Source organism: Plecotus auritus (assembly GCF_963455305.1).
Source record: "Plecotus auritus genome assembly, chromosome: 10".
Lineage (NCBI taxonomy): Eukaryota > Metazoa > Chordata > Mammalia > Chiroptera > Vespertilionidae > Plecotus > Plecotus auritus.
In genome coordinates, this window is record NC_137785.1 from 19,803,874 (window position 1) to 19,831,155 (window position 27,282).

At 51.3% G+C, this 27,282-nt stretch overlaps 2 protein-coding genes across 2 annotated transcripts; one reads left to right on the plus strand and one right to left on the minus strand.

Moving 5' to 3' along the window:
- The first annotated feature begins 1,826 nt into the window (after positions 1-1,826).
- B3GNT8 (UDP-GlcNAc:betaGal beta-1,3-N-acetylglucosaminyltransferase 8) lies at positions 1,827-4,321 on the plus strand. Its single transcript, XM_080645546.1, has 2 exons — positions 1,827-1,945; positions 2,259-4,321. The coding sequence occupies exon 2, from the start codon at positions 2,294-2,296 to the stop codon at positions 3,485-3,487; it is 1,194 nt and encodes a 397-aa protein (XP_080501672.1). The 5' UTR covers positions 1,827-1,945; positions 2,259-2,293; the 3' UTR covers positions 3,488-4,321.
- Positions 4,322-4,524: 203 nt separating this feature from the next.
- BCKDHA (branched chain keto acid dehydrogenase E1 subunit alpha) lies at positions 4,525-27,196 on the minus strand. The gene is made up of 9 exons (XM_080645545.1): positions 27,048-27,196; positions 16,652-16,834; positions 16,476-16,562; positions 10,857-10,965; positions 8,556-8,717; positions 6,385-6,591; positions 6,064-6,205; positions 5,761-5,932; positions 4,525-5,059 (listed from the first exon to the last, which is right to left on the minus strand). Exons 1-9 carry the CDS (start codon positions 27,153-27,155, stop codon positions 4,889-4,891), a joined length of 1,341 nt encoding a protein of 446 aa, XP_080501671.1. The 5' UTR covers positions 27,156-27,196; the 3' UTR covers positions 4,525-4,888.
- Between the last annotated feature and the right edge of the window lie 86 nt (positions 27,197-27,282).

The following is a 27,282-nucleotide window of genomic DNA, read 5'->3' on the forward strand; positions in this document are numbered from 1 at the left end:
ATGCAGGAATGGATTCTAAGGTTGTAAGACCAGTGAGGGTGGGCAAGTTCACTGGTACAAGGGTACTTTCTAACAGCTGTCTTGGTTGGGTGACTTGGACTTGGATTCGGATTCAACACTGGCCTACAGTTAATGAGGCAAGAAGTCAGAAGGGATCCAAAGGCTTAGGAAGGCAGCGATGTTGGGTTAATCATGATCTACCTGCACCCCGCACCCCGCTCTGTTCCACAGAAGGCACCTCTTCTTGACACTCAACTTTCCTTGTTCCCATTGCTGTGTGCTTTCCCTCCTGATTGGACCCAGATTGATGCACATAAAAATTGTACCCTCTGAGATTTCCAAAAACACTTCCAGAAGGGGTAGTGTCTCCCCTCTGGAGAACCTCTGCACCCCCTGGGAGTAGATAGCTGAGCCAGGAGAGCTCAGGGGGCTTGGACCCCTCTCCAAGCCCTGAGGGAGGGCTTAGACCCCCACCAGGGATGCTGAGGCCCCTGACCCCAGTGCCCCTGGTTGTCATTTCCCACTCTAGCTTTTATTCCATTAATATCCCCCACTTCCTCCATACTGTCTTCCTCCAGCTGGTCCCATGGGCTCCATTATTCAAACTTAGGGGGAGGAAATCAGCACTGGACAGATAATCCACTGCTGTGGCTAATAGGGTCCCTGAGACAGTCCTCCCTAACCCCAAGTGGAGTGAAGGGGGTCAGGCCAGGGTTAGTCCCACCCCAGGTTCCAGGAGGTCTGGGATGAGGAGGCCCCACCTGCTACCCTCCTCAGACAGCTGCTGCAGCCCCAACAGCAGAATTCTCAGGAGGGCATCCGGTGTAAACAGGCAGACAACCCCTCCTGTCCCTGGGGGCCGGATGTGAGTGTTCTCGTGTCCCTGTGCAGCTATGGGCAGGACTGAACGGGGGCCGGGTAGGAATAAGTTCCCACCCTGCTAGTCAGGCAGCCAGGCTCCAAAGAGGATGAAGATGCAGGGTTGGCTCAGCTTGAAGGCTTCCTGTGCCCCAACCCTCTAATGCCCTCTAGCTTGGCTCCACCTGCAGCTGCCCCTTCTCCTTCCATCTGGTCCTCTCCTGCTCCTCCCTGGCTTCCTTCTCCGCCTCTCCCTGGGTCTGGCTCGGTTTGCAGATTCCCTCCACCTGCCTCTCTTAAATCTTCCCCTTTACCCTCCCCCAACAGGGGCTTCCTGGCCATCCCTTATCTCTGGCTCACTGTCTCCATTTCTCTCCTCATATTCTCTCTCTCTCCCTGCCCCCTGCCCCGCCCCCCCTCTTCTCTTTGCATTCTTGAGTTCCATCTCCTGTCTCTCCTCCCTGCCTCCTCATGAGGTCTCCCTGGCTATTTGTCCTCACCAGCACCCCTTCCCCATTCCACCCCGACTCTGGGCAGCAACACCACCCCCACCTCTGGCAGGCTGACTCCTACCCGCTCAGCACATTCTCTGCCGCCTCCTCCTTCCACCAATCATTAGCCCCTCGCCTCTGTTTTGCAACTCTGGGACTGTGCCTGTCTCTGGGCCATTCCACCACCACCGAGGTTCAGGCCTAGCTCTCAGTCTCACCCTCCCTCAGATTCTCCCAGGCCCCTGGTTCTCCCGTCCCAGGCCTCACCAGGTGCCCCAGTCTACAGCCAATCCCTTCTGCTTCACCAGAAAACCAGCCCCAACAAGCCAGAGCCCCATCTCTCAGGTCGGCCTCAGCCCTCCCCCTCTCCCCTGCCTCCCTCAGCCCCGCCCCGGTCCCTCCCAGCCCTTGGGGCCCTCCCAGCTGCCTGCTCCCCTCCCCGCCCCACCCCTCTGGTCGGGCTGGGCTGGGCTGGGCTGGGCTGAAGAACAATGACACTCGGAGAAAGAAGATTCAGCCCCAGCAGGACCTGGGCAAAAGGGAGGGAGCAGGGAGGGCCTGACCAGAGGCCCGGGGTGCCGGAGCCGGACCCAGAGGTAAAGAGGGCTCCCCAGTCCCTGGGGTGGGGGCAGTCGGAGCAAGGGAGTTTGAGTTTCTCTGACGCTGGAAGGAGCTGACCCCAGAGATCCTGATTCCTGGAGAGGGGGATGAATGGGGGAATGGGAACAAGCTGTGGAAGGGATTGAGCTGAGAGTGGAAAGAGCGGGTGTTGGAATGGGATTGGAGCAGTGATTCCAGGTTCAGGAATAGGGGCCGGTTTAGGGTCTGGGACTAAGAGGCCATTACTGGGTTGGTGGGAATTATGAAGGCTCATCCTGCACTCCAAAGGCCTCTGTGGCTCCTTTGCAGCTCCCACCGCGGCCATCCCTACCCCAGGCTGGGTCATGCGCTGCCCCAAGTGCCTTCTCTGCCTGTCAGCACTGCTCACGCTCCTGGGCCTCAAAGTGTACATTGAGTGGACATCGGAGTCTCGGTTGAACAAGGTCTATCTGGCACCCCAGGGCACCCTGCCAGGCCCCACGCCAGCCAGTCCTGAGCCCACCCTGCCAGCTAACCTCTCAGCCCGTCTGGGCCAAACTGGCCCACTGCCCTTGGCTTACTGGAACCAGCAGCAGTGGCGGCTGGGGGCCCTGCCCAGTGGGAACAGCACTGAGGAGGGAGACTGCCGGGCTTGGGGGGCTGCCGCAGCTGCTGAAATTCCCGATTTCACCTCCTACCCTGAGGACCTCCGCCGCTTCTTGCTGTCAGCAGCCTGCCGGAGCTTCCCTCAGTGGCTGCCTGGAGGTGGCCGTGGCCAAGTGCCCAGCTGTGGGGAAACCAATATCCCCTACCTGCTGCTGGCTGTCAAGTCGGAACCAGGGCGATTTGCTGAACGACAGGCCGTGAGGGAGACCTGGGGTGGTCCCGCTCCTGGAATCCGCCTGCTCTTCCTACTGGGGTCCCCAGTAGGTGAGGGGGGTCCTGACCTAGGCCCTCTGGTGGCCTGGGAGAGCCACCGCTACAGTGACCTGCTGCTCTGGGACTTCCTGGATGTTCCCTTCAATGAGACACTCAAGGACCTGCTGCTGCTGTCCTGGCTTGGCCACCACTGCGCTGGTGTGAGCTTCGTCCTGCAAGCTCAGGATGATGCCTTTGTGCACACTCCTGCCCTGCTGGACTACCTGCGGGCCCTGCCACCCAGCTGGGCCCGAGGCCTCTACCTGGGTGAGGTCTTTACCCAGGCCAAGCCCCTCCGGAAGCCTGGAGGACCTTTCTACGTGCCCATGTCCTTCTTTGAAGGTGACTACCCGGCCTATGCCAGCGGGGGTGGCTACATCATCGCTGGGCGCCTGGCACCCTGGCTGTTGCAGGCAGCAGCCCGTGTGGCACCGTTCCCCTTCAACGATGTCTACATTGGCCTGTGCTTCCGTGCTCTTGGCCTAGCGCCCAGGGCCCACATAGGCTTCTTCACAGCCTGGCCAGCAGACCGTAGGGCTGACCCCTGCACTCTCCGTGACCTGTTGCTGGTGCGACCCATCAGACCCCAGGACAGCATTTGGCTCTGGAAACACCTGCAGGACCCTCAGCTCCAATGCTGACCCTCGGTGGGGATGGGAGGGGAGGGCCAACCTGGCCTGGGCCCAGGGCCTCAGTGCCTGCCCCTTGCTCAGCCTCTCTTTCTAGGCCTTCTTGTGAGGAGGAAGTCCTAGAATCACGACTGCTTGAGCCCCTCCTGGGCTGGCCCAGGCTATGGGACTGAGCAGCAGGAGGCAGAGGACTGTTTTTGTCTTTTTGTTTTTTAAAAATATGAATGTCCCCCTCGGAGGCCTGGAGTTTTCTTTGTGCCTATGGGGTCTTGGGAACTTTGTAAGAGCAGAGCACGGCCACCCATACCCTGCACACCCTGACCTTTACACTAGACACCCTCCCCACCACTACTGGCCAGGGCCAGCTCCAACAGCCGCCTGGCCACCTTGCTGGACACCAGGTTTGCCTCACTCTATGGGTGAGCAGGAGTCCAACTCTGGAACAGCCCACCCCACCCTGTCTGCTGAAGCTGGCCCTCCACCTTGTGAAAGTTTCCAGGGAAGTGGGTACCTCAACGGCCTTGGCCTTATCCATCTAACTCAGTGGTTCCCAACCTAGGGCACATGCCCCACAGGGGGGCAATTTGAGAATGAGTTAACATTAAGTTTTTTGCATTTTTATTGTAGTAAGTATATACTGTGACATATTTATGCATTTCAGTTCTCTATTATGTTTAAAAACTTTGCTATTTTTTCATATTATTCTTTTTTAAACTATTTCTTAGTGATTTCTTCCTCAGTCCTTCAACTATCCTTTCATTTTTTTATTTTTCTCTTTCATGGATGCCATGTTCTTTGGAAGCTTGTTTAGACCAAGTAAATGGCCTTTTAGGCTTCCTCCACGTGAATAGGAGTTCACTTTTTGAATAAGAATTGTGTGTTACAGGGGGGCATCAGGATTTCAGAGATGCTTAGGTGGGGCATGGCCAAAAATAGGTTGGGAACCACTGCTCTAACTGAAGGGGCAGGGTCCCAAACCAGTCATGCAGGACTCTCCTCCCACCTCCAAAACTCCAGGAAACAGAGACCAAAGGAGGCAGAGAACCAAATGTAGCGAGAAAGTTTATTCACTGCCTGCTGATCACCTCTCACTTTGAGTAAGTTCCACAGGCTAACTTGCCATGCTTGCCCCTAGCCCAGAGGGGCTTCCAGTCCTGGAGGCATCCCACCTAGCCCCTGGGAAAAGGCACTGCAACCACAAAGTGGGGGCTGAGAGGGCCCCCCCAACAATGTAACAGCCAAGAGGAGCTGGTATAGTGAGCAGAAGCCCCACCCTTACTATCTCAGTCCTGCCCTGGCCCCTTGGAGGGTGCTGGCTGGGGAAGAGGGTAGTGTCCTGCCAGCTGCCTCCACCCCTCAGCCTGGGACTGCCTCTCGGGGTACCTGAGATGGGTGGGGTGGGGTGAGCAGGCCTCACTTCTCAAAGTGGTCCAGGGGATAGTGCTCGCCATAGGTCTGGAGGTGACGGGCCAAGGACTCCTGCTGTTTGCGGAGCTGGGCAGGCATCTCCTGATACACATCCGAGAAGAGCAGACTGGGATTGGGCTTCAGCTTCCGCTCGGCCTGCTCGAAGGCCTCCATCACCTGGAGGACACGGGACGGTGGGCAGGTAACTGGCCTCCCACCCAGGGCCTGCCTCCTACCTGTAGGGCTTCAGTGAGGCATTAACCCCCTGAGCCTTTGTGTTCCCATCTGGACAACAAAGACGATCATCATCACAGTGCTGATAGCTAACATCCCCATCAGTGCCCCCAACACCAGCATTTCCATCCTTCGCAGGACTAGGTACTGACCTAAGCCTATAGAATGGTTTCAGACTCAACAGCCCTAAGAAGCAGGCAGCTTAGGGATAAGGAAACCAAGGCACAGAAAAGAGACTTGCCCTTGACAATGTAGTTAGGGGCAGAGCTGGACACACTGCTCCCCTTACCTCTGGCTCCTGATGACCAGGGCCAGGGAGGACACAGGCTGGCTGTGGGTGGGACACGTACACCACCTGCGGATTAAGTTATCCCATCCCCAACCTTCTGAAGCGGGTACCCAGGATCCCTTCTTCAGAGATGAGAGAGCAGAGGGCAGACATCGTGCCAAGAACATGGCTGAGGTGCATGTGCCCAGGCAGCCTGGCTCCACAGGCCACATTTACAGGTATCCCTGGGGTGATCCCTGAGTCTCCCAGTTCAATGTCCCCCAAATCCCAGCCTCCATCCTTCCAGGGTTCCCCATGATGCCCCACCTCCGGACACCCCCTGGGACTTCAGTTTCCAACAGAGGGAGCCCCTCACCTTCTTGCGGGACTGCTTCCTCCAGGCCTTCTCCTGCTCATCATCCCACCAGCCACGGCTCTGCATGTAGTGCCTCAGCCTGGAGATGGGGTGGTCCTGCTTGTCCCAGTAATTGACCTCGTCCACCGAGCGGTATGCCGAGCTGTCGTCACTGGTGCTGTGGTGCCCAATCCTGCTCCAGGCAAGGAAGGGAATACAACTTGGGGTGATAGGGTCAGGCTTTAGAGACCCCAGTGATCGATGTGGGGAAGATGGTAAAGATGGTGGCTGTCAAGGCTGATGGGAATGGGGGGAGGCAGGCACCTATAGGTCATGGCTTCAATGAGGAAGGGCTGGTTCTCTGCCACGGCCCGCCGCCGGGCCTCCTTGGTGGCATTATACACGGCGAACACGTCATTGCCATCCACACGGATTGACAAGATGCCGTACCCGGGGCCTCGAGCCGCTGTGGGAACAGAGAGAGGCAGCTCAAACCCCACGGCTCTGATGAGGACAATGAGCAGGGAAGGAAAGGGGAGGAGAGCAAACAGGGCAGCGCTCCGTTCACTGGCTCCTGCGACCTCCCTTGTGCCGAAAGCACAGGCAGAGAACAGGAGGGGAGAGGAGGAGATGACAGATCCATACCGATGCCATCCCCGCGGTACTGCTCAGAAGTGGGTGTGGAAATGGCATAGCCATTGTTTCGGCAGAAGAAGATGATGGGGCACTCAAGGGTGGCGGCGAAGTTGAAACCGGCATGGGCATCCCCCTCACTGGCTGCCCCCTCACCGAAGTAACAGATGACAATCCTGTTGGCATTGGCCCGCTTGGCTGCGTAGGCTGCTCCCACGGCTGTAGGCAGTGAGAGGGTGGTAAGCAGGAGCAGAGCACCATGAATACTCACCACCCTCACACACACACACACGCATTCACACGCACGCACGCACACAAGCACACCATCACCCCAACCCCAGGCTCTAGGGTTCAGGCTGGCTGTGACCAAGCTATCACTGGGAAGAAAATACCTGATATCAGCCCTGGCTGGTGTGGCTCAGTTGGTTGAGCACCCATTGCCCCATGCACTGAAAGGTCACCAGTTTGATTCCCAGTTTTATGGCATATACCCAGGTTGTGGGTTCAATCCCTGGATGGGATGCATACAGGAGGCAATCGATTGGTATTTCTCTGACATCAATGATTCAGTTTCTCTCTCTCTCTACCTCTCACTTCCTCTCTCTCTAAAAGTCAATAAAAACCTATTTTTAAAAAATCACCTAATATCCTGACTGTTCCCCAAACCTGCCCCATCCCCTCTTCTCCCCTCAGCTGACATCCACTCCTCAGTCCCAAAACATGAGCACCATCTTTGACTCCTAACTCTCTGTCATCCCCACACTTACTCTACCTTCAAAAATAGAGCCAGAATCTGACACCTTTTCCCCATCTCCTTCACCTCACTGGCCCAACCTAGGCCCCTCCTATTACCTTCAGAGCAGCCAAAGGACTGGTCAATTGTGAGCCAGGCCAAGTCACTGCACAGCTGACCACATCTCTCCTGCGGCCCTATGGCACCAATTCCACTCTGGGTTAAAGTCAAAGGCCCTGAGGCCCCACAGATCTGCACTCTCCATATCTGACACCCCCACCCCCATTCATAGCTCCTCCCTACCCACAAACACCTCAAGAACCCTGCTGGTTCCCCACTTGCCTCCTGGTCTGTCGTGAAATGTCACCTAGTGATACCATCCCACCTTTCCCATCACACAACACTCCTACCTCCCTGCGCCCCGCCCCTCCCCCCCCCCCCCCCCCCCGCCCCGCCGCCCGGCCTCATTTTCCCCTGTGGGACTTAACCCGACATGCTCCATGGGTCACTTCTTCACCTTGTTTACTGTCCGTCTCCCCTATCCCCATGTCAGTATCAGGATGGCAGAGGGTTTTGTCTGTCTCTTGTTCACTGTACCTAGAATGGCACCCACATAGCAGGGACTCTATACATTTGCACCCAAAAGGAAGGTGAAGGCCAGGGTCCCACCTTATGAAAATCCTACCTACCTTCAGCAAAAATGCCACCTGCACCTAGAAGGCTGTCCTGCCTACCTGCCACCTCAGAGACACAAATGACTTATTCCTTGTTTCCAAACAGAACACTACGAGTGAATGTGCATGGGGCCAGGCACTCTGCTAAGACCAGGTAGACACAGCAATTCATGTATCTGAGTTTCCCTGAGCAGAGAAAGCCGGAGCCCAGTCTGACCCTCAACCAAGGGAAGGGAGAGCAGTCCTCTCCCATAGTCCCCGCACTGTGTGTGCGGCAGGCCCAGCCCTGGTGTGTCTGCTTCCCAAGCAGTCGCCTTTAACAGAAGCCACCCAACTGCTCTAAGTGCTGTGGACTTCCAGAATAAGCTTTAGGGGACCTGGATTGAGGCAGAGAAGAGTAGGGGTCAAGAACCCAGGCTCTGGAGCCACAGTCCATGATTTGAGTCCTGCTTTTCTAATTACCTGCCAGATGACCTGCAAGGAACCTGGCATACACTCAGTCACATGCAGTTGGCTATGTTTGTGCACAGACAAATGGGGTGGGCACAAGTTTCTGAAACCAAGAGTGTGGGCATGCCTGCCAAACAGATGAAGACACCACCATAACCCTCCTCTGAAGGATCCCAGACAAGAAGGGTCTTGAAAGTCTGGAGGCCAGACCAATGCTCTGCCTGTGTCAACAACCAGAAAGCCCCGATGGGATGGAGAAGGGCTGGGGCCTGCACAGGGGTATGGCATTGGTCTGTGTGTTCCAGGCCCAGGACATGCATCCTCACCCTGAGGAATCTGTGTGGCCAGTGGAGAGGAGATGGTGACGAAGTGACGCTCCTTGCAGCCATAGTGGACGGGCATCTGGCGCCCCTTACCCAGGTCGTTCACGTTGCCGTAGCACTGGTTCATGAACTGTTCCAGGGGGAAGTCCCGATACATCAGCACGCCTGCATGGGGAGGAGGCAGCAGTTAGTGGGGGAGGGGAACCCAAAGGTGTAGACCAACCCCATGGGGGTCCCAGGGCAAGGCTCTTCCTGCCCAAGCTTCCAATTTCCTGTTTGTACAGTAAGGGAGCTGGACAAGAGCAGGGGAGGCATACTGGCATGCTGAGGGGACCAGCAGGTGCAAGAACCAGGTGGACAGGCCAGAAAACACACGGCCTGGCCCTGGCTGGTTTTACACAGTGGTTAGAGCAGACTCAAGGGTCAAGGGTTCAGTTCCCGATCAAGAGCATGTACCTCGGTGGCAGGTTCCATCCCGGCAACCAGTCAATGTGCCTCTCTCACATCAGTGTCTCCCCCCACCCCGCCCCCTGACTCCGTCCCCTCTCTTTCACTCTCTTTTTTTAAAAAAACGAAAAAAATATCCTCCGGTGAAGATTTTAATGAAAAAAAATTTTTTTTAAAGAAAGCACAGGCTTATCTCAAGAAGGAAGCCACTGTTCAGACCAACTAATTGCTACCCAGGGAGGCTAAATCATCCAGTTTTTCAAAAGATGAAGACATCTAGCTTGCTTTTTTTTTTTTTAATGAGAAAATACCTAATTTCTTTAAACAAATCTCTGGTGGACGCCTATCTACCATCAAAGAGAAGCCGACCACAAGGCTCTGACAGGGAACTGTAATGCCCACCTCACCTGGCTGGTGAGGGGTTCCCTGAGGCAGCACAATCCCGGCACTGTGGTTCTGAGTACCACTGTTCTTCACACTCCACAGCGGGGAGATTGAGAGAGTCAAGGATGGGCACAGAGTCCACCTCACCTTACCTGGCACGAGTGTCCTCAGCAGCTGCCCAGAAGCCGGGCCTTGTGTTGACTGTGGTGCCAGGGCCCAGCTGCCACCATGAGTCCAGGCCCCTCACTTGGTCCTGCCTGGAGACCCCATCAGCAAAAACAGGCAGGAAGCACTCTGCAAACCTGGCTTGTAGCCCAGTCTCTGGGGAAATCTTCCTTGCTAACAATGCTGAACCACAGACTATCACAGGGTGTCTGTCCTCTTACAGCATGTGGGGTTGGGGATCAGGTGCAGCGGAGAGGGGAGTAGACAGTCCAAGAGTAGACCAGAACACCCTATTGGTCGAGGGAGGGCTCTGCACAGCCAGCCTGGCCAAGCCCTGTCCCCCTCCTGAAAAGCTATCCCAGGGTCAGAGGCCCCCGCCGGTCACAATATCACTCCGACACTGAGTGCTTACCCCATGCCAAGCCCTGAACTAACAGCTTCTCCCACAAACGCCCTCAATAACCATGTTGAAAGAAAGGGTTCACCATCTCCCATTATACATGAGAAAACTAAGGAGCAGTTAAGCCACTTGCCCTCGGTCATAAAGTACCTATGAGGAAGGCTCAAGATTTGTCTCCCGGGAAGCCCCAGAGGGGAGGCTCCCTGGCAAGGCCCCCATACCAACAACCAGTCTGGAACCACCCCTTCAACTCCCCAGGCTAACTCCTTCACCCCAATCACTCTTTTATGCACATTGATTTTCTTCAGTCCTAGCCTTTGATCCTTCCTTCCCTGCACTTGTTCACTTAGAAGTAAGCCAACTCCCTGGCTGGGACCTGCCAGGCCTTCCCATCTGCTTCTGCTCCCGGAAGGCTACGGCACCTGGAGGGAGGCCAGCAGAGCTTACACAGTGTGGACAGGGGCCCACACCTATAGCTAGACCTGCCCTCACTGCATGTTCCCAGCAACCCCCGGTGCAGGGGTTACAATACCATCATCATCTTGATTTTGGAGATGAGAAAACTGACACTCAGAGAAGGGAAATGACCTGCCCCAAATCTGACAACTGGTAGCCATGGACCAATTAGGAGCACAGCTTTTAACCTCAACAGTGCTGGGCTTACACAGAGGGGAAGCCCACCCCCTCCGAACTCCTGTACCTGGCTTGGCTCTCTCTTACTTGAAAAGCTCTTCCTCCAGCTCCTTGGACCTCCCTGACATCATACCACTCCTTGAAGAGCACCCGGGGTAACTCATGTGGGCTGTGCCTTCACGCCAAGAGGGACTGGGCCTGACCTGCCTCGATGGGGACCACAGACCCAGGCCTCTGGCATGTGTTCCCCAGGGCAGGGCCACGGGCAGACGTACCTGCCTCCCGGTACTGGCCAAACACCAGGTCAGTGTTGTCCAGGGCTGCTGCACTCCCCACGTGCGTCCCTTCCTCACCATAGTTGGTCATGTAGAAGGAGATCCGGCCCTGGAGGTAGAGGGAGGCCCAGAGGCCCGGGATGAGTTATGCTTGGAAACCACAGAGAACCATCCAAATATTGACCATCTGATGACTCCGTTGATCGACTTCCTGAAGGCTGTTCTGGGCCAGGCCACACTGGGGTTTCACCCTTCATGGAAGATCTGCAAGACTGGTTAGAGCCAGAGTGAGGGAGCTGTGTGATGGAAGCTATAAGGACATACCTACCCCACCAGGGAGGGGCACCAGGGAGCAATGCCTAAGCTGAGCGAAGGTTGGAGTGGGTGGAAGTTTCCAGGCAGAGAGAACAATAAAGGCTATGAGGCTGGAAGGGCTGGGACATGAAGTGGAAAAAGTGGGGAAGGATGAGGTGGGAGACAGAAGCAGAACCCAGGTAGTGCAGGGAATTACACATCCTGGACTTTACCTGGAGTGTTTTAGAAAGGTCTCTCAGGCTACAGTGTGGGAAATGGATGGAGGAAACAGGACTGAGTGCAGCAAGTCATGCAGAAGGGCCAGTGGCCTGGCCTGGTAGTGCCGAGAAGCAGGGAGAGGAGTTGATGGTTGACAGTCTTAAGAAGCAGTCTCCAGCCCTAGTTGGTTTGGCTCAGTGAATAGAGCATTGGCCTGCGGACTGAAGGGTCCCAGGTTCGATTCCGGTTAAGGGCACATGCCCAGGTTGTAGGCTCGATCCCTAGTAGGGGGCGTGCGGGAGGCAGCCGATCAATGATTCTCTCTCTTCATTGATGTTTCTATCTCCCTCTCCCTTCCTCTCTGAAATCAATAAAGTTAAAAAAAAAAAAGAAGCAGTCTCCGTGCTCAATTTGACAACACATATACTAAAACTGAAATGATACCAAGATTAGCATGGCCTCTATACAAAGATAACATGCAAATTCATGAAGCGTTCCATATTTTTTATTTACAATAACCACGATATGGAAGCAACCCAAGTACCTATCAATAGAAGATGTGGTACATATATACAATGGAATATTACGTAGCTATAAAAAAAGCATGAAATCTTACCATTTCCAACAACAGAGACCTAGAGAGTGTTACGTTAAGTGAAATATGTCAGTCAGAGAAATACAAATACCATATGATTTCAATTATATGTGGAATCTAAAGAACAAAATAAACAAAACACAAAACAGCCCTGGCTGGGTAGAGCTCAATTGGTTAGAGCATCGTCCCAATAAACCAAGGTTGGGTTTGATCTCTGTTCAGGGAACATACAGAAGAAACCAATGAATGCATAAATAAGTGGAACAACAAATCAATATGGCTCTCTCTAAAACTCAATCAATAAATAAAAGTTTTTTAAAAAAGAAGTACAAATCAGTAGTTACAAAATAGTCATGGGAATATAAAGTACAGCATAGAGAATACAGTCAATAATACTGTAATAACTATGTATGGTGCCAGGTGGGCACTTGAATTATTGGGGGGATCACTTTGTAAATTATATAACTGTTCTAGTATGCTGTACACCTGAAACTAGTATAAAATAATACTGAATAAAAATAAAAAATAAATTTAAAAAATAGTACTGAATGTCAACTGTAATTGAAAAATAAAAATTTTAAAAAATTACATTAGCCCGCCCAGCTGGTGTGGCTCAGTGGTTGAGTGTTAACCCATGAACCAAGAGGTCCCCGGTTTGATTCTGGGTCAAGGCACATGCCCTGGTTGCCAACTTGATCCCCAGTGGGGGGTGTGCGGGAGGCAACCAATCAATGTGTCTCACATCGATGTCTCTCTGTCTCTCTTTCCTCCTTTCCCTCACTCCCTCCCTTCCACTCTTTCTATTTTTATTTTTTTTAATATATTTTATTGATTTTTTACAGAGAAGAAGGGAGAGGGATAGAGAGTTAGAAACATCGATGAGAGAGAAACATCGATCAGCTGCCTCCTGCACACCTCCCACTGGGGATGTGCCCGCAACCAAGGTACATGCCCTTGACTGGAATCGAACCTGGGACCCTTGAGTCCGCAGGCCGATGCTCTATCCACTGAGCCAAACCAGTTAGGGCTCTTCCACTCTTTCTAAAAGTCAATTGAAAAAAAATATCCTCAGGTTAGGATTAATCAAAATAATAATAATAAGTTTAATTTTTTTAAAAAGCAGTCTATGGCAGACCCCCATGGCTGGCTATAATGGTGCCCAACCCCAGAGCCTGGAAAAGCCAAATGTTAGGTTCCGAGCCTCCCTCACAGCCAGAGGTGGCCACAGGACACAGCTCTAGCCAGATATTTAAGTGGAAGTCTGCTTTTGCTTTCTTCTTTCTTCCTGCCTGGCACACAGCCCTGAAGCCTGGACCTGTGGCAGCCGTCTTGGAATATGAGGCAATAAGCATCCGATGAAAGGCAACTCATCCAGCAGAATGGATTTCTAACTAAATGTCTAGGGCAGTGGTTGGCAAACTGCGGCTCGCGAGCCACATGCGGCTCTTTGGCCCTTTGAGTGTGGCTCTTCCACAAAATACCACGTGCGGGCGCGCACATACAGTGCGATTGAAACTTCGTGGCCCATGCGCAGAAGTCGGTTTTCGGCTCTCAAAAGAAATTTCAATCGTTGTACTGTTGATATTTGGCTCTGTTGACGAATGAGTTTGCCGACCACTGGTCTAAGGACAGAGAAAGTGATAGTAAGGGGGAAGAAGGAGTGAGAAATTAAATGCAGGCCTCCACTTTGGGCAAATGGGGATGGTGGGGCACCCTTCACTGAGAACTGGCCTAAGGGTGGGAGGGGAGCAGGTCTGGGAGGAAGATGCAGAGGCCAAGTCTGGACAGGCTGAATTTGGAGTGGACAGCAGGGCAAGAAGCCAACTAGAGCTGGGGCTAAGAGGAGAGCTCTGATTGGAGATCTGGGAAGACCCTGGCATAGAGATAGACATGAGCTCCCTAGAACTACATGTAAAGTGAAAGAGAGAGAGCCTGGGCTGGCACCTGCAGGATGCCCTCTGCATAGTCCTCATGTGTTCTGCAGGCCTGGTCTTCTGCCATGGTGGGGGAACCAGGTGAATAATGCTTTCTTCTAGGTGGGGAGCCAATTAAAAGTTAATTGACCTCCCAGAGCCAAGTGAGTGGGTGGATGCCAGGTGCTGAGTGCCTGGCAGGGCTGTGAGATTGGTGAGGGGAGGAGCCTAAGAGGGTCCCCTGAGGAAACAGGACCTGGGTTACTGGCAGAGTTCACTGGTTGCCACCCCGTATCCTACCCCTCTTCCTCTCTGCTAACAGAGATCTCATTCACCACAGGCAGCGACTGCACAGACTAAAACACTACATTTCTCATTCTCCCTTGTAGCTAGGAGTGACCAATGAAATGTGAGGTATTATTAGGAAGTCCTATACAGGTGGCTATGGGAGATACCTGAGAAGTGGCATGTCTGACTTTCCACCTTCCTTCTACTACCTGCCTAGAAGGAAATGTGATGGAGAGAACCCCAGCAGCCATTAGATTCATGAGGGGTCCTCAAGGCTAGAAGCCAACACTGGGTATCGAATGACATTGTGGTGCCACCATACCAGCCCAGACCACCCGTTTCCAGATGTCTTTTCTGCAGAGAAAAAAAACGATTAATCTGTTGACGCTACTGCTTTTATTTTTGTTAGGATTTTTTTTGAGGCGGGGTGGGGAGGACTGTTACTTGCAGGTGAAAGTAATCCTAGCTAACAGGATAAACCTTGATGGATGAGTTGAGTTCATTGAGGGCTTCCTTGTCAGCCACTGGGCAAGGGGCCTTACATGTTGGTTCTCACAGAATTCCTTCCCCAACCCTACAGGGTAGGTTCTCTTCTTATCCCCATTTTTAAAATATATTGAAGAAATTGAGACAAAGACAAGAAAAATCATCTGCCCAAAGCCATAGCTGTGATTGGACCCACATCTGTGGGATTACAAAGCCCCTGTTTGTGCAGCCAATGCAGGGGCAGGAAGGAACCCAGGCACGTGTGAGGGTAGGAAGATTGCCTGGCCTGGCCTGGCCTGGCACTGAGGCTATGGAGAGGCCACGGCCACAGTGGAATAGGAGACAGAATGAACAGGAAGGGCCAGATGTGATCCTGTGGACATGGGAGCCACAGGAAGTTTCTGGGCAGGGTGGAGACACCACCCTAACTTGGAGAGCCCATACGGAGTGTTCCTGAGAGCAAGAATCCAGGAGTAGGCTGTCTGTCTGATCTGCTCAGTCCTGTCTTCTAAGCCAGTGAGCCTCATACTTTAGATCACAGCAGTCACCTGAGGCTTGATGCAAATGCAAATTTCCAGCAGGGGTGGTGACATCCGAGGACCTGCGTGCTCAATATTCTCCCCCCTTTTCTAACCGGAACCCCAGCACTCATGCTCTCGGTCTACTCCTCTATTCCCTTGGTTCCTGGGATGGCCCCAGCCTGGCCTATCACAGGAGCTGGTTCAGGGAGGGGTCTGTGACCAAAGCCTGGCCAATGAGCATCAGCCTAGGCCAGTGGTCGGCAAACTGCGGCTCGCAAGCCACATGTGGCTCTTTGGCCCTTTGAGTGTGGCTCTTCCACAAAATACCACGTGCGGTGATTGAAACTTCGTGGCCCAGGCGCAGAAGTCAGTTTTCGGCTCTCAAAAGAAATTTCAATCGTTGTACTGTTGATATTTGGCTCTGTTGACTAAAGAGTTTGCCGACCACTGGCCTAGGCCTTCTGCTGGAACATTAGGGACTACTTTCTTTCCATTACTAAGAAGCAGGTTTAATTATCGTGAGGCTGGTAAGATCATGACAAATAGCTAATATTGGTTTTGGGCTGACTAAATGCCAAGTTCACTGTTCCTAAGGCCATTCATTACATATGCCACCATCAACCCTCATGGCAACCCCATGCAGACCAGAAAACTGATGCATTGAGAGGCTAAGCAGCTTTCCCGGGGCTGCAAAACCAGAAAAGTAACAGATGAGCACTTCAATCACACCCTGAACTCTTTCTCCACCACCTCTCCATGAGCTGGAGCATCCAGAGACCACCACTGTTTGAGAATGAAGGAAGACAAGGCAAAAGAGAGGAGAAAAGACACTCAGAGAAACAGGTCTGATTACATCTTTCAAGCCCCCAGACCCAGCTGTGCCCTCTGGACTTTAGTTACTTGAGTCAATATTTCCCTCTTTGACTGGATCTCTGGCCACTGAGGATCACAGCATATTTGGCATGGGCATCCGGGGAGCACCAAGGGTCACTGTTTCTCAGGACTATGAGTTCCCGAGAAGCGCCCTCACATCTCCTACCTTCCCTCTCCCTGCAAGGTTAAGTCCCCAATCTGGCGCACATTAGGTGTTTTCAGTGATCTGGTCCATCCTTCTGCCCCTGAGCAGCACCCTTCCCACATTCCCCCTCCAGAGCTCCAAAAGAACCCCAAGAACTCTAAGGACCCCAAGACAAAGGCTCCATTCCACTCTCTCCTCCTTGGGAACTGTCTTTTGGCCCACACACAAGTAGGAGAACCTCAGGTAATTCCAAGCTCCCCCCACCCCCAGCTTGTCCCCACCCACCTGCCGCTGGGACTCATAGAGGATGCGATCCATGGTGTTCAGCAGCGTCATGCTCTTATAGAACTTGAGCACCTTCTCCTGCGGCAGCTGAAGATAGAGGCACAGAAATGTGGGGCCTGTGGGACCAGAGAGGACATAGGCAAGGGAAGCAGGGGGTGGGGGAGAAGGCCTCTTACATGGGGATCCTCACTGGGGTTGATGATCTGGCCCTGCCGATCCATGACACGGTAGATGGGGATCCCAGAGATGACATTGGGTTGCATGAATTCCAGCTTGTCTATGAACTCTGCTGAGGCCCCTGGGAACTGGGGCTTGTCATCCAGGGATGAGAAGGGCTGCTGCTGCTGTCTCTGCGGATGCTGGGGAGGGAAGCGGGGACACCTGAGTCAGGAGCAGCACCCAGGTTCCACTGGCTCAACTCCATGGGGACAGTCAATATGGCCTGATGGTTAAGTCACCATGGCTCAGGTGGACTCTGGGGCCTGACACATAGGGTGTGAATTCCAGCTCCACCATGCTCCCACTGCATAATCTTGGGCAAGTTACTAGAGCGTCTTTGTGTCTTAGTTCCTCATCCAATTGGGGTGAAGATAACAACTATCCCACAGGGTTGTTGTCAAGATTAAATAACTCAATAAAATGGCAGGAAGCTCAAGAACTGGCAGCTATTATTATTATCAGAGGCCCCTGGCATTCAAGACCTCCCCAGTCTGGCCACAGAGAACTGCCTCCCTCTTTCAATCGCCCACAGCTACCACCACAGGCACAGACATCCCTGCACGGTGCCCTCGAGTCAGCCAGATAAATTTTTTATTGACATCTGTACCCACCAGGGAGGCCACCCAAAATAGAGCTAAATCTGTGAGTTTTTAAGAGTCAGCCTGCCTGAGTTCAAATTCCTTGTTTGGTGACCATGGAAAAGTGACTTCCCCTTTTCAAGTCTGTCCTTTCTCATCTGTAAAATGGAGAACAAGAACACCTTGTGGAATGTTATGAGGCTAGCCCTAGCTAGTTTGGCTCCAAGCATCAGCCTGGGGACTGAAGGGTCCAGGGTTCTATTCTGGTCAAGGGCACATACGTGCCCAGGTTGCGGGCTTGATTCCCAGTAGGGGGCGTGCAGGAGGCAGCCAATCAATGATTCTCATTATTGATGTTTCTATGTCTCTCTCCCTCTCTCCCTCTCTGATATCAATAAAAATATATATTTTTAAAAGAAATGTTATGAGGCTAAAATGAGATCATGCATGTAAAATGTTAGCAAAGCACTTATAAGTCATACAGTAAATGCTCAAAAAAATGTTGATTATCATTTATTCCACCATATCACTGCACTCATCTCTTTCCTATTTCTTCCCCCATAACTGGGCAAAATGCTCCACACACATCAGTGCCCTCTCCATGCCAGGCCTAACTCCCCCCCCCCCCCCATAAGCCCAGTCTGACTCACTCAACAAATATTTGAGCACCTGCTTCATTCCAAGCCCTGTGCTGGGTTCTGGGGATCCAGCATGGAAGACAGATGCTGAACAAGTACTGATGAGGGTGAGTCATGTTCTCCTAGAAGCCAAGGGACTCTGCACAGCTTAGTGCCGTGGTCGGCAAAATGCGGCTCACGAGCCACATGCGGCTCTTTGGCCCCTTGAGTGTGGCTCTTCCACAAAATACCACGGCCTGGGCAAGTCTATTTTGAAGAAGTGGCGTTAGAAGAAGTTTAAGTTTAAAAAATTTGGCTCTCAAAAGAAATTTCAATCGTTATACTGTTGATATTTGGCTCTGTTGACTAATGAGTTTGCCGACCACTGGCCTAGTGGAAAGAGGGGCAGGCTTCTCTGATGAAGGGACATGAGAGCTGAGACCTGAAGGATATCTACGAGTCAGGGAAAGAGCATTCGATATCAGCGGAACAAAACATGCAAAAGGCAAAATGTGAGGAGTGGCGTGTCCCTGTGGAACCTGGAAGGAGCTCAGATTGGCTGGAGGAGTTCTGTGGGGAGCATCACACCTGCTGGGATCAGGGGAAAGCCCGTGAGAAGTCTACATATGTGACAGGATATGAACCAATTCCATTTCTTAGCTCTTGAACTAACCTTGAACTGGTCTCAATATGGCAATAGCTCCCCTTGATTAAGCACTTGCTGGGTGCCAAGCTGAACTCTGCATGCACAATCTTAATACTGCCCTTGAGTAGATGAGAAAACTGTGGCTCAGGGAGGTAAAATAACCTGCACTGGGCCACAGAGCTAAAACTAAATAAATAAGTCAGGATTGGCTTCAAACCTGGGTAGGTCCAACATTCAGACCCCAAAACCCATGCTCCTAACCCAACTGTGATAGCTGGCTTGGTTTCCACATGTCTACATCTGTACTTCCCACTGGTCGCCAGATCCCTCTTAGCTCAGAATGGTGGCTTTACTTCCAACAGGAGCTAAAGAAGAATGACTGGATTTGCCGTGAGCTGGACCGCACACACTGGTGCTCAAGTGTGTTTCCCTTCCCTCTCTCCTTTAATTGCAGTGAAGAAGCCATCCAAGGTTCCAGAGGGGAGCATGAACATGTGTGCGTTTATCTGTGATTATAGTTGTGAGGAAATAAAGGAAATTCCACTCCCAACAGCAGGGCAGGTCCAGGCTCGACATCACGGCAGACTTACCCTCTGCGTGCGAGGGAAGCAACTAAACTGCAGAACAAACTCTGCAGACTGTGCTTCCCCCTCTGAGCACTCACATGGCCGGACCTTTCCATCCACCAGAGGATCCTTTTGTGTTGTGTCTGTCCACACACACATCACAAGCTCTGGGAAGGCAGGGATCATGTCCAGGTTGATTACAGAGCAGGCACTCAACAGGCAATTATTGAACAAACGCAAACGGATGGATGAATGGTTACATTCACTGGCACTGGAATCCCACTGGCCTGGGTTCCAATTTCTTAGCTCACTGTATGGCCCTCTGCTAGACACTGTATCTCTTTTAATTTCTCCCTCTATAAAAGGTTGCAGAAGGCTGCTGTGAAAAGTTCCTAAGATAAGGCACACAAAGGGTTCAGTACAGGTGTGGGACATACTATGCACAGGAAAATTGGTAGAAGGGCAAAAACAAAGTCTAGAAGGTTAGGAAATGGGAAAAAGGGAAATGACTGGCACCTCAGGAGGAAGACAAAGAGGAGTTGGGGAGAAGGGCTGGCTACACCTCAAACTGGGTTGTGACGCCAGACCATTCCAAAGAAGGTCTGAGGTCCAGGGGAGACAGATGGAATGAGGCTGCGATCTGGGAAGGAGCTCTAAGAGGGTAGTCCAGAGGCCAGCAGAGGTCAGGACCATAGCATCTCAGGGTGTGGAGGCAGCACTAGAGACTGGAGAGCTACTGTCAGGGCACTGTGGCACACCCCACACATTAGAGTTGACCCTTGGCTATGCCCCTTCTCTGCGGCCATCTCAGGGTTACTGTGCTAATTCAATGAGCTCCATGAAGGGCTCAGCAGTGCCTGGTCCTGAAGAAATGCTCCATCATGGGAGGGAGTGGGTGGTAAATGCCTGCAGAGGAAGGATGGGACTCCACCTACTTCTTTTGTTTTTGGTGAGGGGGTGGGTTTGTCCTGGTGGCCAGGGAGTCACAATGGCAGAGGCTACACACATTTACACAAAGCCTTGAAGCCACATCCTCTTCCACCACACAGGAAACAGGGAAACCTGATCTGGATGGTCTGGTCTGCGCAGGTCAGTGCTGGGGTGATCCCTCACGGAGTCACTCCCTACAGCACCAAGGTTATGAGCAAGGACTTGAACAAACTGCTGTCCCCTGGCTGTGTAACTAAAGCTCCCTGAGCCTCAGTTTCCTCATGTGTAAACAGAGGATGGTATGAGTACTTAGCCCAGCACCTGGCACATAATGAACATGCAATACACCCAAGTAACCAAATAATGTATTTGACAATTGTTGTCAAACAGGTAGATATGGAACACTTGCTCCAAGTCAGGCCTGAACTGAGGGCTGGAGATGAAGGGAAGGGATGGATGACAGATACTTAACACACAAGTTACAATCAAAAGGGGTGAACTCAGAGGCAGCATAGTTTAGTGGTTAGCACAGGGCAGGGTAGGATGAGACTTAAACTGCCTGTGTTTGAATCCTGACTTTGTCCCTTTCCAGCTATGTCATCTTGGGCAGGAGACAGTCGCCCTGACCCTGCGTCGCCTTATGGAAAAAATAAGAATTGCTACTTCACAGACATCGTGGTGAGATGGATATAAAGCCCTGCCATAGCTCTGGGGGAACCTTTTACTACCAGCATCAGATGGAGCATGAGGAAAAGCTTCCTAGAGAAGTGGGGGGCGGGGTGTAAAGCTGAGGCCTGCTGGACAAGCAGGGGTGAGCCAGGTAAAGGCTGGGGAAAGAGCACTTCAGTCCCTGGGAACAACGAAGGCTCTGAGGCAAGAGAAGAGAGCCTAGAACTCTGGCACGCTGGAGACCAGTATGGCTGCAACACATTAATAGCTAACTATCATGGTGCTGGGCGCCACACAATGCACTTCCTCACTGAACACGCACAGCAGCCAGGTGAGGCAGGCACTATTACCACACCACAGTAAAACAGAGGTGGTCCTGAGGCTCAGAGGGGTCAAGTGACTAGTCCAAGGGCACAGAGGTCATGAGTGGTGAAGTCAGCATATGAAGTCAGGCAGCCTGACCACTACTGCCTGGGGAGGCTGGGGAGAAAGGTGGGGTCCAGCCACAGAAGGCACTACAGATGAGCTAGATAACTGAGTCCTCTGTATGCAGGACACTAAGGCCACCCAAATCCACTCCCTCCTGGGGTCTGAAGCACTCTGCCTTCCAATAGCCCAAACTGCTGGGTCCTAACTTTGCTTCCAGCTCAGGAATGTCAGCAGCCTCATCAGAGACCTTGCCTCCTGGGAGAGCTGGTCAGGGAGGCCAGGGAAGTGTGATTAATCAGGCTTTCTCTGGCCTCGGGGGCCCAGGGACCAGGAAGCTTGAGCAGCAATATGCTCTCCCAGGTACTGGAGGTATGGAGCCCTGAGGGAGGCCATCCTTCCCCAGCATCAGTCATAGCCACCGCAGTGGAGAGAAACAGTAGCCATGTCTTGGGCCCTTACTGACCACAAAGTATATGTGATAGGTGTTTCATAAGAACCATTTCCTTTCATTCTCACATCTCTCTGAAGGGGTACCACTGTAATCCCTATTTTACAGATGGGAACTGGTGCTGAAGTCGGGAAAGCTTCTCTGAGGAAGTGGCCTGTCAACTGACATCTGAAGGACCATATTCCTACAAAGACCTCTCGGTAAAAGGGGCTCGTCCAAAGAGGGGGGAAATGGCCAGCAGGGCTGAGGAAAGGAGGGAAAGGGCTGAGGCCAGCTCTGTCACCCAGCTTCCCACCAGCCACCTGGGCAAAGGCTTGTGATACAAGACTGGACTAAGCAAGATGTTGCAAGACCTAAAGGAAAGCTCTAATGCTCTCCTCCTGGCAGCCTGGTACTATGAAAAGAAACTGGGCTTTGGAGTCCTGAGCTCCAAGTTCAGACTTCACCTTTCTGAGTCTCAATTTCCTCACCTGTAATGAGAGAAAACTACCAATAGGCACCTCACAGTGTGGCTATAATAAATCTAATAATGGGTGTGAGTGAGCACTGTAAATCATAAAGTGCTTCATGATGTGAAAAAAGAGGCTGGGTTCCTTAAGACACAAGCCAAGGAGATGGACACATACAGTTAGGAGACCAGTAATGTCCATCTCCATTCATCCCACAATACACACTGGACACCAACCACTTGGGAGACACTGGAGCCCTTGGACAGGCAGCCTGAACAGCTGGGAAGGAGAAATACTTCTAATTTGCACAGACCAAGTTCTAGGTGCTTCCTAATTTCCAACAGGGCAGGAACTCTAGTTACCCACTTGCTAAGCTCAGAGAAGTGAAGCATCTTGGCCAAGGTCCCACTTACTTCTTGGGGTGGTGGCTGAGAAACCGACTCAGGACACCTTGACAATCAAGTTTTCCTTCTTCCTCTTCTCCCTGAGCACTAACACATCTGCCAGCAACTGGAAGGGGAGGAAGGGAGACAGAACGGGGCAACCGCCTCCAAGGTGAAAGGAAGTGCAAGCAGGCAGGGAGAAGGCAGCCCCACTCTTCCTCCCAATCCAGCCTGCTCCAACAACCCAACCAGGCCACTACAACACAGCCTCCCAACCTTCTCCCAAGGCACTATCTCCTGGCTCCACTGTGATCAGCTAAAACTGCACCATCCAATATAGCAGCCAGCAGCCACCTGTGGCTATTTAAATTTCAATTCATTAAAATTAAATACAGATGCTAATTGTGTTACAATGGGGTTAAGTACTGATAAACCCACCATAATTGAAAATTCCATAAATTGAAATGTATTTAAAACACCTGACCTACTTTGACTCAGCTGGTTGGGTGTCATCCCATGCACCAATTGCAGGTCAGGGCACATGCCTGGGTTGCCGGCTCCATCCCCTGGTAGGGGGCATGCAGGAGGCAGCCAACTGATGTTTTGCTCTCACATCAATATTTCTCTCTCTCTCTCTCCCTCTCCCTTCCTCTCAATAAACTATTTTTAAAAGTAGAAATAGAAAAAAATAGATATTTAATAAAATAAAATAAAAAGCTAACCTACTGAACATCACAGCCTACCTTAAATGTACTCAGAACACTTACATTAACCTATAGCTGGCATTATCTTGAGTTTCATCTCAAGAGTTAACTGCCTTTCAAAGGACCTAAATAGACACTTTTTCAAAGTGGACATACAGATGGCCAAGAGTCATATTAAAAAATGCTCAAAGTCACTAATCATCAGAGAGATGCAAATTAAAATGACAATGAGGTATCACTTCATACCTGTCAGAATGGCTACCATCGACGAATGCCAAGTACTAGCAAGGATGTGGAGAAAAGGGAACCCTAGTACACTGCTGGTGGGAATGCAGACTGGTGCAGCCATTATGGAAAGCAGTATGGAGTTTCCTCAAAAAATTAAATATGGAACTGCCATTTAACCCAGTGATCCCACTTCTAGGAACATATCCTAAGAAACTCAAAACACCAATCAGAGAGAATGTATGCACCCCTATGTTCATAGCAATATAATTTACAATAGCTAAGATCTGGAAACACCCCAAGTGCCCATCAGTAGATGAGTGGATAAAAAAGCTGTGGTACATTTACACCATGGAATACTACGCAGCAGTAAAAAAGAATAATCTCTTGCCGAAACCGGTTTGGCTCAGTGGATAGAGCGTCGGCCTGCGGACTGAAGGGTCCTGGGTTCGATTCCGGTCAAGGGCATGTACCTGGGTTGCGGGCACATCCCCAGTAGGGGGTGTGCAGGAGGCAGCTGATCGATGTTTCTCTCTCATCGATGTTTCTAACTCTCTATCCCTCTCCCTTCCTCTCTGTAAAAAATCAATAAAATATATTTAAAAAAAAAAAAAAAAGAATAATCTCTTATCCTTTGAGACAGCATGGAGGGACCTGGAGAGTATTATGCTAAGCAAAATAAGACAGTCAGAGAAAGACGAGTATCACATGATCTCACTCATATGTGGAATCCATTGGATAAAAAAACCCTGATGAACAAAACAGATGCAGAGACATAGAAGCATGGCACAGGCTGCGGAACCCCAGAGGCAAGGGGGGAGGAGGGAGATGATTCAAAGAACTTGTATGCATATATACACAACCATAGACACAGACAATAGGATGGTGAAGGCCTGGGGCGGGCAGTGGAATGAGATAGAAGGGGTTAATGGAGGGAAAAGGGCACATATGTAATACTTGCAACAATAAAGATTTAAGTTTTTTAATATATTTTATTGATTTTTTAGAGAGAGAGGAAGGGAGAGGGCAAGAAAGAAACATCAATGAGAGGGAAACATCATGGCATTATCTTGAGTTTCATCTCAAGAGTTAACTGCCTTCCAAAGGACCTAAATAGACAGTTCTTCAAAGTGGACATACAGATGGCCAAGAGTCATATGAAAAAATACCTCCTGCACGCCCTGCACAGGGGATCAAGCCCACAACCTGGGCATGTGCCCTGACCGGGAATCGAACCAGTAGCCTCTTGGTTCCTGTCTTGATGCTCAACCAATGAGCTATACCGGCTGGGCAAGATTTAATTTAAAAAAAAAAAAAGAGTTAAGCCGAAACTGGTTTGGCTCAGTGGATAGAGCATAGGCCTGAGGACTGAAAGGTCCCGGGTTCAATTCCGGTCAAGGGCATGTACCTTGGTTGCGGGCACATCCTCAGTTGGTGGTGTGCAGGAGGCAGCTGACTGATGTTTCTAGCTCTCTATCCCTCTCCCTTCCTCTCTGTGAAATATCAATATATTTAAAAAAAAAAAAAGTTTTTCTAACCCTGGCCAGCTTGGCTCAGTGGATAGAGCATTGGCCTGCGGACTGAAGGGTCGCAGGTTTGATTCCAGTCAGGGGCATATGCCTGGGTTGCGGGCTCAATCCCCAGTGGGGGGCATGCAGGAGGCAGCTGATCAGTGATTCTCATCATCTCTCTCTTCCTCTGCCTTCTTCTCTGAAATCAATAACAAATATATTTTTTTAAAAAAAGAGGTTTTCTTCACTAGAAGCAGGAGACATAGATGGGCCTTTTGCAGACATCATGGGATGTGAAAACACAAAACACAATATCCAAAATATGTTGGCCACACAGTACATTGTGGTTGTTTGCCCTCGTGATCGTGTGGCTGACTGAGAGCTATAGCCACTGCCTCTGTCCAGCACAACCACATATTGCTAGTCCAGGAAAATACCAAAATTCAAAGTAAGGTTTATAATGAATGTTTCATTTTCCCCCATTATAACATTGAAAAATTGTAAGTCAAACCATCGTAAGTTAGAAACTATCTGTAAAGTGAAAATTTCAGTTCCTCAGTGGCACTACCCATGTTCCGAGTGCTCAGGTGGCTACCGTACTGGATAGCCCAGACAGAACCCTTCCAACATCACCAGAAGTCCCATAGGACAGCCCTGGCCTAAAACCTTCTTTGACTAAATGCTACTACTCCTTCCTTCCATTAAAAAAAAAAAAAAAAAGTATTTTTAATTTTAGAAAGAACAAGTAGGAGAAATAAAAGTGGGGAAGAAAAACCAAGACTCCAAAAATATGTATATTTTTAAATATATATACATAGAAAGTAGGACTTTGTAAGACCTTCTCTTCCTTCCCCCCACCCATCCCCAAAAAATGAAAGAGGGGAGTCAACAGGGAAGGGCAGCAGGGAGACAGAACCAGAAGGAAGCTGATTTAATCAGTCACAAATGACCTTTCCCAACTCCTGCCCCAGTTCTGCCCACATCCCGCCCACTGGCCCAGCCAATGGGCTCCTGGGACTGACACCAGCTACTACAGAGGATCTGATTGCTAAAAAAAAAAAAAAAAAAAAAAAAAAAAGCCACAAAGACCAACGTAAAGGCAGGAGCCTGCCCTGCCCCCATCAGGCTGTAGCAACCCTTACCTTCCCAATACCCCTCCCCTCATTCCTGGCCTCTCCACCCTCCTCCCATTTCTCCTCGCATCTAGAGTTTCTTCCCATAGTGTCTAGCTTCCCTTCCTTCTGGATTGGAGGGTCAGAGGGCCCAACCCCACAGGATCTTGACGGATTTCCCTCCAGGGCCCTCATCAATCCAGGCCCTCCAAAAATCACCTTTCTTCTCCCTCCCTTCCCTACAGCCTCACTTCCAAAAGCGGCCAACATTCCTACTGCCCACATCATATACCAGTTCTTGGCATTCTACCTGTTTAATTTTCACAACAACCCCATCAGGTGGCACTGTTAGCATTGTGCAGAGGGGGGAATTAGGTCCAGAGAGCACCAAGCCCTTGCCCAAGCTACACGGCTGGAAAGTGGCAGATTAGGAAGATGACCCAACGTGATCGAGCTTCATAACCTTCTAAACAGCTACTCTCTCTCTAATTGTGAGGTTTTAGTTCATAGCTCTAGCGCAGCCCACAAGGACTTCCAATAAGATGTTTTTCTAATAAATGGGGGCAAAGTGCCCCTGTGGACCTCTTTCCCTCCTCCTCTCTAATTCAACAAATATTTACGGATCATCTCCTCTAGTCTGACCACAACAGACAAGGTCCTTGTCCTGGCATTTGATTAGGGGGACACGGGATCAAACTACGTTTTATGCAACTCATTTTAAAATCTGAATTGTAGCAAAAGAGCAAAGAAGCACTGGGCACTATATTAAAAAGCCCGTGACTGGAGACCTGATCTCTCTTTTCTCCTCTTTGAAGGGGAGGGGTCTTTACGGAGAAGTCCTTCCTCTTCATAAGGCAGTTTCACTCCTCACGACCTGAGGCAAAAGTCTCGCTCCAAGCGGCTCTCCAAACGGCCACCCCCTTCCCTGAGGATGGATGGCAACTCAAGAGGAACCCCGTCACTCTTTACAAGTGGTCTCTTCTGTGACAGCCTTTCCTTCACTCCCTGCAGGACTCACATTCTGAAGACAGCATTGACATTCCTATTTCCCCCTGGGGAAGACGCCCTGGTGCCTCAGGTACTCACAGATACAGCCAGCCCCCGAGTCCCAAGCCGCCGCAGGAGCTGAAAGCTAGCCCGGCCCAAGCCTCTACTTGGTCCCCATATCCGCGCCACACCGGCCGCCAACGCCATCTTGACTAACAACCCGTTGGTGACCCGCCCCTCTCCTCCGCGATACTGGGGGATGCCCCTCCATGAGCCTGACTCAAATGCCAGCACCACCCTGCAAATAAAGCACCAGCTACTATTCCCGATGTTT